Source organism: Megascapheus bottae, chromosome 7 (genome assembly GCF_031878675.1).
Source record: "Megascapheus bottae isolate mThoBot1 chromosome 7, mThoBot2.hap1, whole genome shotgun sequence".
Classification (NCBI taxonomy): Eukaryota; Metazoa; Chordata; class Mammalia; order Rodentia; family Geomyidae; genus Megascapheus; species Megascapheus bottae.
Genome location: NC_143515.1, coordinates 7,183,710 through 7,194,275, shown reverse-complemented (window position 1 = coordinate 7,194,275; position 10,566 = coordinate 7,183,710). Strand labels below are relative to the sequence as shown.

At 42.5% G+C, this 10,566-nt stretch overlaps 1 protein-coding gene and 1 pseudogene across 1 annotated transcript; both read left to right on the top strand.

The window, feature by feature from the left end:
- The first annotated feature begins 645 nt into the window (after positions 1-645).
- On the top strand, positions 646-2,056 carry Il37 (interleukin 37). The gene is made up of 3 exons (XM_090336850.1): positions 646-784; positions 1,107-1,249; positions 1,823-2,056. Exons 1-3 carry the CDS (start codon positions 646-648, stop codon positions 2,054-2,056), a joined length of 516 nt encoding a protein of 171 aa, XP_090192976.1.
- Positions 2,057-8,735: 6,679 nt separating this feature from the next.
- Positions 8,736-9,967, top strand: LOC150060231 (ornithine decarboxylase pseudogene; annotated as a pseudogene).
- Positions 9,968-10,566: the final 599 nt, after the last annotated feature.

Here is a 10,566-nt window from a genome sequence, read left to right as displayed (position 1 = left end):
CTGGGCTCCCAGATGCTTCTTGCCTCTGTTTCTTACCCTTACCTTTAGTATGATAACTTGGATCATATTATTGGTATGACTCCCTACTGAGAAGAGGCATGACAGAGTTCCCATCATAGTTCAAAACCAGGCCGGGCAGAAAAGTCCCTGAGACTCTTATCTCTAGTGAACTAGCAAAAGACTGGATGTGAAGGTATGACTCAAATAGTAGAGCACTAGCCTTGAGCAGAAAAAGCCTTGAGTGTAGAAGCACATAGCCTTCCCTGACTTAAGCCCCAATACCAATAAAAGACATAAGAAGGATTCAAATGTTTACAACTTAGGTTTTAGTTTTCATTCAAGTAATAGATTTAATCATCATGCCTCCCATCTTAGCTAGATGGTTTTAATTTACCCATTTCACAGCTCTGGAAAATGATGGTTGTCTTAAATCCTAAAGTTGCAATTGATAGAACTTGGTTGGAGCCCATCAAACCAAATTCTCTTAAAGTCTCCATTTGCTTGTCTCTAGCAAGGCAAAATGCCTGGGAGAAGAGTTCAATGGCTAAAAAAAAAACTGTTTGCGCATGTAAGCTTGTAGAAATCTAGAATTGGGAATCTTGATTGTGTAAGTAAAGCTGTTCCTTCTGTTCACTGCTCATTGGGATGCACTATAACCATCAAGGCTCAAAGTCGAAAGTCCAAGAGCCGCAAGCATTCAACATCTATGATGCTGATCACAACGTGTTGGTTCTGGATGAGAAGACCCTAAAAGCTATCCCAATGAAAACCTACATCAATCCAGGTGATTCTCAGCTAGCGTGTGAGGCTTTCACTGTGTCACACCGCCAGCAGCTGCATGGGAAGAGATCTTTAGGCATGAGGTGGAAGAATCAGTTAGGATGTGTGGGGAATTTGTCTCCAGCTCTTTTTCTGCAAGGTCTTGCAAAAAAAGAAGGGGCCAGAGGCTTATGAAAGAGGTGGCTTAGGCCAGCGTGACAGAGTGTGGGGATGGAATTTTGACCTCAGAGCTGAAGGAATCGGAGCAGTGTTTCAGGCCTGAAGCTCTAGAGCACAGGAGAAAGGTCTCCTTGCTCGGAATACTGACTCTCACAGTTTATTTCCAGAGATTTTCTTGGTACTGCCCTCCCACTTAGAATCAGCCACTGTGGAGAAAGGGAGCCCAATTTTTTTGGCTGTCTCCAAAGGGACACTCTGTCTCCACTGTGACAAGGAGAAAGGAAAACATCAGCCATCCCTCCAGATGAAGGTGAGCATTTTCACACAAGTTCTTTGGCACACTCAACCATCTCAAAGCAAAAGATCAAAACCCTCAATTAATGCTTTGAGTTTACATGTACCTTTCTGGAAGCCCAGGCAGAAGAATATCTGGGTTGTGGCTACTTCTAGAGAAGGAAGAAGGGCTCCATATTGGGGGAAACTAGCAGGAGGAGCCCCAAAAAATCTTGTACCCCCCCACTCCTCAACTTACCATAGGCTCTGATCAGGCTTGGTTTGCCTGTTTCAGCCCACACATGAAGGAAGGGAAAAACTCTTAGCAGGCCCAATTTTGTCTATAGCTCTAAACTGAATTCTGTAATTAATCTTTAAAATACATACATAAATCATGATCACATATCACCCTTTCAAATACTAATATTCAAGGCCAACACCCGCTATCCCAAGGGCTATCAATCCTTGATCTTTTCCTCCTTTCTGAAGCATGAGGTTTGGAGCATGAGAGTGTGTGTGTGTGTGTGTGTGTGTGTGTGTGTGTGTGTGTGTGTTGGGTTTTCTCCATGTCAAATCCTCCACTATCTAAACAGCCTCTTCTATTCCATAGAATAAGAAGCTTACGAGCCTACATGGCCAGAAGGAGACAGCACAGAAACCCTTCATCTTTTACAAGGCTAAAGTGGGATCCAGATTCACTTTGGAATCGGCTGCCTATCCGGGATGGTTTGTGTGCACCTCTTGCAAGTCTGGTGCACCCGTTGGAGTGACAAACACAGTTGGAAAAAAAAAACACATCGAGTTTTTGTTTAAGAATATTGTCAAAGTTGAGAGGAACGAATGAGGCAATGATTAGAAAACCGCCTTATCAAACACCTCCTTCCACATCTTCCCCTATTTGAGTCATTTGCAAACAGAATGAAATTTGCTCATTGCTTTCTGTGTCTGCATTTTACTTCTTATCCATGCTTTCAAGATTTCTCTTTTTTTGAAGGGGCTAAGTGTTGCTTACTTATGGAATTCTTAAAATAAATTAAGTTCTAGGTTGGGCTGAGCCAGCTTCTGTTTATGTTTTGCTTTCTCTTTCAGGTTTGCAAATAATAGTTCATGATTTGACCATACTTGTATCAAGGAGGAATAGAAGCTGGGCACATGCTATCCTCTAGAATTAGCCATTCTCACAGGGGAATTCTCACTGTGAGAATGGCCGAGGCAGAAGTGTATAATAGAGGCAGGGTATCTGTTTAAGGTAGAGGGGCCCAGGAGGAAAAGCAATTGTAAGTTACTGTTTAGTCATATAAGTGGATAAAGTGAGCAAGAGAGGAGAGAGGGAGGAGAAGAGGTTGGGAATGATGGGTAGAAGAGAGAGATTAGAGTGGGCTGAGTTGAGGAGAGGCAAACAGACAAGGCATCTAGATTGGATGACAGCCAGGACACCCATTGAACAGCCACTGTGCCTCTGGGAAGCCTGTCAACAATGGGGTTCTGTCACTAAGCACGACTGTCACCCTCATGAACCCACTGTAACCTAAACTGGAAAAAAATGCCTCTTCTAAAAGGAGGCCTGGAGACAGTTTAGATTACTGCTTAGAACTCCAATAACAGTTTAAACTCAAGTAACAGTTTTTCCCTAATGCAAGAATTGCAAACATCATCCCTGCACCAAAGGTCCAGACTTAGTTTGCTTCTTTTTCTAAAATACATCCAATTGCAAAGTAGCATGAAACCAAATCATAAGGAGATAAATCTCTAAACATTCCTTTTAAAACCCTTTTCCTCAATTTAATACATTTCAGGGGGTAGTTTAAGAAATACTAATCACATTGCCCACATTTTACCATCAGATTTTCAATGCCAGTCTGTGAGGGAAAAAGGAAGGACAAAGATGATCTACTCAGTCCATCTGGCTAGGTTTACATGAACAGACTTTGTGCCAGTTTATCTTCTTTCCCCATGCGTGGAGCCTCCCTTAGGGCCTTTTCCACCATGGGAACCCAGAGCTGCACCTTTGCCAGTTCACCTTTCAACCCCAAAGATGGCCACACAGGACTATCTTAAGTTTTCCCGGGCCTTTCTCTTGGCATTTGATTACCTAAATAGTTTTAAAAGACAGGCAAAGTTTCTGACATTGATAAACAAATTTACATTTAAATTTCTGACACTTATCTCCAAATTTTAACTCAAGGAAATAAATTCCAAATTCCCTAATGCCTCTCTGCTAAACAGGATACAATGTTTACAATGTAAACAGCTCTATGCATTACAATACCAGATTTTTTAAAAATACAGATTTCAGAATCTTTAGAAAAATCCTTTTAACCAGTTCCTCTTTAAAACAATGCAATAATCCTTTGAGACATTGGAAACATTCAAACGTAATTATTTTCTTGAAGTTTAGACTTAGATTTACCCAATTGCCTTTGTGTTTCAGGTATAAATTCATCCATTGTTTTACACAGCATGCTGACATGGGGGTGTTCACTCACACCCATTTACACACACATTCATACTTAAAGTGCTCAAAACTGATATCGGCCATACATTTTCTGGAAGTTTTAATGTCAAGAGGTTTTTTTTTTTTTTTTGCCAATCTTATTCTTGCAGGTGACAACCAAGTTTTAAAACAAAGCTTTCTAACAAGGCAACTTAGCTGAAATTTATTTCTTCAGAGCTTGTTCCTGATGTTGGACATATTACCATAATACTTTTTGCAGATGAAAGCTGGGTTGGAATCTTAAACCTAGGGGAACTAAGACTGAAGTCTGTGTCCTGCCACCAACTGTCTCCAGACTGTCACTTCACCAGGTTGTTAGGAAAAAGAAAACTAGACTAGGCCTCCAGCTGCCTTGTCTGACCTCGGCTCGCCTCAACTGCAGCCGAGTGGGAGGGTCCATACCAGGCCTGAGACCTACCCTAGGTGGGGCCAAAACTTTTACTCCCCAGAAATAGTCAAATAGATAACAAAGATGTGCTCACGCGTGCACATGCACGCGCGCACGCACACACACACACACCCCACAAGGATCCATATTTAGGTACCAATTTCAAAGACAAAACCAGACAAGAAAAAATACCCAAGTTAAAACATGTAACAAGAACAAGACAGAGAAGCAGAGACTTTTAAGTAACTCCCAAACTTCTGATGGCATGCCTGGCCTTAAACTATCAGAGTGATGGAAAGACCATGGGGCCCCGAACTCAGGGGGTTCCCCCCCTATGGAGATTGCCAATTAGCTAGCTGGTGGAGGCCATCCTAACCTGCCAAAGGTTCTCAAGCAAAAGGGAAAGCAAAACCAAACATTGACAGTAATTCAGAACTTATAACAAGAAAATTGAACTCAATGAGATACACTTTAACACAAAAACATGAACTCAGATGAATATTCTCACCCAACAGCTTATTTAGATTTAGACATGTCTTGCCAGTGGGACTCGAACCCACATGTCCTCTCAGACATGCCCTGTTATCACCAAGAACCCCAGAAGGGGGGTCAAGGCGTCCCTTGACCACCCAGGCCTTAGAGAGCTTACTGTGTCCAGCTTTTCTCTCTGTTTTAGGCCCCACAGTGCACTTTCTAGAAAAAAAAATACAGGCATATTGCGGAGGATGGGGGGGTGTCGACCGACTTCTACTTACCTCCGGAGGCCTTTACTTTCCACCTGGGCATCTTTCCCAAAAAAAGGCGGTTAGTAGGAGGGGCAGTAAAGGCAAACTGCTGCTATCCAATGGGTGAAGGGAAACAGAAAAAAACCCAAAACAATCCTTTATCTCAATAGCATACGAAATATTAGGAATTGATGAAAGACTTGGGAGCCCTGGTTGGGTGGCCCCCCATGGGCTGCATATTATTTACTGCTTGGAGATCATGAAGAAACCTGTATTTGAAACCTGTATTTGCCTGACCCTTTTGATAACAAAAATGTGGAATTCTGAAGCTGTTCCTGTATTAATTTTAGTAGCTCCAATTGTTTTTCCTGTCAAAAGGCCACTGCTCCACCCATACAGGGTCATGTGATTTCCAAGTTAACTGTGGCCCCTAGAATTGGGGGAGCAGTTCTATGCCAATTTTCTCATAAATAATGCAGTCATCATTGGATGCCACAACATCCATATCTTGTCTCTTCCTAGAGATTATTGGGCAGGTCCTCTTAAGAGCAGCTGATGATGATTCAAAACTTTGGAAAGATAGCAGGGTATAAAATTAACCCTCAAAAATCAACCGCCTTCCTCTACGCCAACAGTGAGAGGAATGAGGCAACAATCAGGAAAGCAACTCCTTTTGCAATAGCTTCAAAGAAAATAAAGTACCCAGGAATTAGCTTAACTAAGAATGCAAAGGACCTTTTTGATGAAAACTTTAAAACCCTGAAAAAGAAAATTAAAGCAGAACTGAGGAAATGGAAAAACCTCCCATGCTCCTGGATTGGAAGAATCAACATCGTGAAAATGACAATCTTGCCAAGGGCTATCTACAAATTCAACACAACACCCATCAATATCCCAATGTCATTCTTTAAAGAAATAGAACAGGCAATCCAAAATTTCATATGGAATAATAAAAGACCCCATATAGCAAAAACACTTCTAAGCAGAAAGAACAGCGCAGGAGGAATTTCAATACCAAACTTTAGACTCTATTACAGAGCTATAATCATCAAAACAGCTTGGTACTGGCACAAGAACAGGCCTGAAGACCAATGGAATAGAACTGAAGACCCAGATATTAAACCACAGACTTATGGCCACCTAATCTTTGACAAGGGAGCCAAAAAAATAGAAGGGAAGAAAGACAGCCTCTTCAACAAGTGGTGCTGGCAGAACTGGTTAAGCACCTGCAGAAAACTAAAGTTGGATCCTTCTTTGTCACCCTGCACTAGAATTAACTCCAAATGGATCAAAGACCTGGAGGTAAAAGCTGACACACTGAAAACTTTACAGGAAGGAATAGGAGATACACTAGGCCTCCCTGGCACAGGTCGAAACTTTCTTAATAACGACCAAGAATCACAACAAATCAGAGAAAGGCTGGATAAGTGGGACTGCATTAAACTGCAGAGCTTTTGTATGGCAAAGGACATAGCTAGTAAATTAACTAGAAAGCCTAGAGAGTGGGAGAAGATCTTCACCAACCAAACAACGGACAAAGGCCTCATATCTAAAATATATCAACAGCTCAAAAAATTGAATCACTCCAAAACTAACCTCCAAAGTAACAACCATCCCATTAAAAAATGGGCCAAAGACTTAAAGAGAGTCTTCTCTGAAGAAGAAACAAAAATGGCCTATAGACACATGAAGAAATGCTCAACATCTCTGGTCATAAAAGAAATGCAAATCAAAACAACTCTAAGATTCCACCTCACTCCAGTTAGAATGGCCAGGATGAGGAAAACGAATGACAACAGATGCTGGAGGGGATGTGGCCAGGAGGGATCACTACTACACTGTTGGTGGGAGTGCAAACTTGTTCAACCACTATGGAAAGCAGTATGGCAGGTCCTCAAAATACTAAACATAGAGCTCCCCTATGACCAGCAATTCCACTACTAGGCATTTACCCAACCGTCCAGAAACAAGGTCATACTAAGTCCACTAGCACAGTGATGTTCATTGCAGCACAATTTACCATAGCAAAGATATGGAACCAACCCAGATGTCCCTCAGTTGATGAGTGGATCAACAAGTTGTGGTATTTGTATACAATGGAATTCTATGCTGCTGTCAGAAAGGACGACATCTCCCCATTTGTTAGGAAATGGAAAGACTTAGAAAAAATCATATTAAGTGAAGTAAGCCAGACTCAAAGGAACATAGGCTCAATGGTTTCCCTCATTTGTCATAATCAGTAGAAACCTTGGGCTCTCCTAGCAGAGATCTGCAATAGAGCAAAACCTAGATACATAAGGCTATATAGTATGACGCTAAATGAAAGGACATCTAGGATATAGAAACAAAAGCCATACAATGAGTGATTGTTGGTCTTAATGTACTATGTTATCTCTCATCTCTTTTGCTGTCCCTTGGTTATCTCATATTGTTACAGTATCTTACTTTGTTATCTGATATATTGGATATATTTGTATTTGGTTATTTGAAACTGGATAGGGAAGGGGGGAAAACAAGATGAGAGGTGGGGGTGGGGGAGGGAAATGGGGACCAAGACATGAGAAAGGGTATCAATGTATGTGAAGTAATGCACCTTATATCTGGCAAATATAATGTAACCCTTCTATTAATTACAATAAAAATATTTTTAAAAAAAAGAGCAGCTGCTGAACGGCTCTCGCCATTTGCATGCCATTTGCGAAGGTGCTGCTAGGCCGCCTAAACCCCGCGACAGAGTTTCTAGGAGGTGGGAACTTAAGGCCTGGGAGGAGAGCTGGGCATCAGTTGGAGCAAGTTTTAACTATCTGTCATGCCACTTCTTGAGATAATTTAAACTGATGGCACAAGGCTTGCCATTTGATGTCCCATTTGTCCGAAAGAAAAGCAACTCCCTGGGGGCCCACTAACCAGAAGATGCCCCTTGCCTTTATTTCCTTTTTTTAGGGTACTTTAAAAATTCAGTAACAGTCTTTCCTTTAAGAGCTGTGGCTAATGGGAGGCCCTGTGTAGGGGAGGGCCCTATATCAGCACACAGTTTAATATAGTCTGAAATTCCTCCCTTTTTCTTTAAAGGTCTGATGGCTGCCTGACAGGCATTAGCATTTTCGTAGGCCAATTGTTGAACTATAATCATACCTGCCTCCCCCTCTTGCACTAAGCAACTTGCGGCCTCCAGTAATCGAGATACAAAGTCCTGATAAGGTTCATCTGGTCCCTGTCTAATGTTGGACAAATCCTCAGTATGGTTAGAATTTGGTAATTTTTTCCAGGCCCATTTGGCCACCGCATTGATTTGGGCATAAGCTCCTGGTCATTGGTGTCCCTGTAGCCTCCCTCTCCTGCTGAATGATAAGTGTATGAGGCTGTTAGCTCTGTTTACTTCAGCTGTAGCTTGACATTGCTGAGCATACTCTGTTTTTCATAATAAGTAATCTCCCCCATTAAGACATGCTCTGGCAAGCCGCTTCCAGTCATATGGGCATAAGGCGTCAGTACACATGGTCTCCAATATTACTTGAGTAAAGGGGGCAGTTGGTTCATACTGGGAGCAGGCACTCATTAAATCCCGTATTTGTTTAAAAGGAATTGGCTGGTGCTATCTCTGTTGGTTTTGATGAACTATAATGGGAAATAATTGAAACCCTGAAATATCTCCCCCTTTTTCAGTGGCCTTAGTCAGGCTTTGTCGCAGCGCACTGTGACTGGTTGTTGTACCTGTCAAGGGAACCTCATTGCTAGGACCTTAGGGCACCTGAAAAGTTGAAGAGGAGGCTTTGTTAGTCAATCGGCTCCCGCTCGGGCTGCAGCAGTGTCTCCATGGGTTCATTTGTTAAGAAGAGTTCTTGCTAAATCTTCAGAGTTCACTCTGGCTACTTGGAGCTTGTGGCATTTCAGAGACACATTCAGAGCCACAACCATGAGCCACTTTAATAAGGAAGAAGGTTGACTGCCATATCCTCGAGGAAGGCTTTACTGCCAAGGTCATCCTGGACCCAAAAATTAATGAAGTTTCTTCTTCGGATGATAAGGATGTCTTTTATGTTGCAGACCTCAGAGCCATTCTAAAGAAGCATCTCAGATGGTTAAAAGCTCTTCCCTGAGTTACTCCCTTTTATGCAGTGAAATGTAATGACAGCAGAGCCACAGTGAGTGCCCTGGCTAACACAGGCACCGGCGTTGACTGGGCCAGCAAGACTGAAATACACTTGTGCAAAGCCTTGGAGTGCCTTCCAAAAGGATAATCTATGCAAACCCTGGTAAGCAAGGGTCTCAGATCAAGTATGCAGCCAGCAGTGGAGTCCAGATGATGACTTTTGACAGTGAGCTGGAGCTCCTGAAAATTGCCAGAGCGCACCCAAAGGCAAAGCTGGTTTTGCGGATCGCCACTGATGATTCCAAAGCGGTCTGTTGCCTCAGTGTTAAATTTGGTGCCACACTCAAAGCCAGCAGACTTCTTTCAGAATGGACAAAAGAGCTAAATATTGATGTCATTGGTGTCAGCGTCCATGTGGGGAGTGGCTGTACCGACGCGGAAACCTTCGTGCAGGCTGTCTCTGATGCCTGCTGTGTCTTCGACATGGGGGCTGAGGTTGGCTTCAGCATGTATCTGCTGGATATTGGTGGTGGCTTCCCAGGGTCTAAGGATGTGAAGTTGAAATTTGAAGAGATTACCAGTGTGATTAATTCAGCCCTGGACAAGTACTTTCCATCAGAATCTGGAGTGCAGACCATTGCCGAGCCAGAAGATACTATGTGGCTTCTGCATTCACATTTGAAGTTAATATCATCACAAAAGAATCGTATGGAAAGAGCAGAGTGGCTCTGATGATGAAAATGAGCTGAATGAGCAGACAGATGTTCATGTATTATGTGAAGGTTGGTGTATAATGGATCCTTCAACTGCCTCCTTTATGATCACGCACACATCAGGCCCCTCCTGCAGAAGAGACCAAGCCCGGTGAGGAGTTCTACTCCTCCAGCATTTGGGGACCCACGTGTGATGGCCTTGGTCTCATTGTTGAGCGCTGTGACCTGCCCGAGATGCATGTGGGTCACTGGATGCTCTTTGAGAACATGGGCGCCTACACTGTGGCTGCTGCTTCTACTTTCAATGGCTTCCAGAGGCCAACTATCATCTGGGTCTTTTAGAAGAGAAATCATCCTTTTGACCACCAGGTGAACTAGCTTTAGCAACTGAGGACAAGCTAAAGAACCAGGCTCAGACATTTCTATCAGGTCAGAAACGATAGGAGCTCGACTCTCCCATTCAGATGGATAAGAACCAATCAGTTTTTTGGTTACTTAGCAAAAGAGTCATTTACCAAAGAAGTCATGTGAATTCCTTAGTTTAGGTTACACTGTATCCCATAGCACAATGAGGATCTTCCAAGCAGAATCACCATGAGAAGACATATGGATGGTGGTAAGAGATTTTCAAATAAGAAATAGTGATAATGCTTTGGTCATTGAAGACTAGGTGAGAAGTTACTAATGGATTGAGCTCTGAAAAGGTCAGCAGCTTCTAGTATTTTTTATTCTGATGATCAACATCGTATTTAATATAGTTAGCATTTTAAGATGTGTTTAGGTGACAGTGATGCTTTGGAGAGGAAACTATGTCTTCTTTAAAATACCATGGACCTCTTTCTCAGCCAAAGAATGGCTATTCAAATTTTCCAAGTTCCAATGATTCAATGTTTCAAAAGCAAAGCTGTCCATGAGACACTAGGGCCCCTGCTCTTTTATAA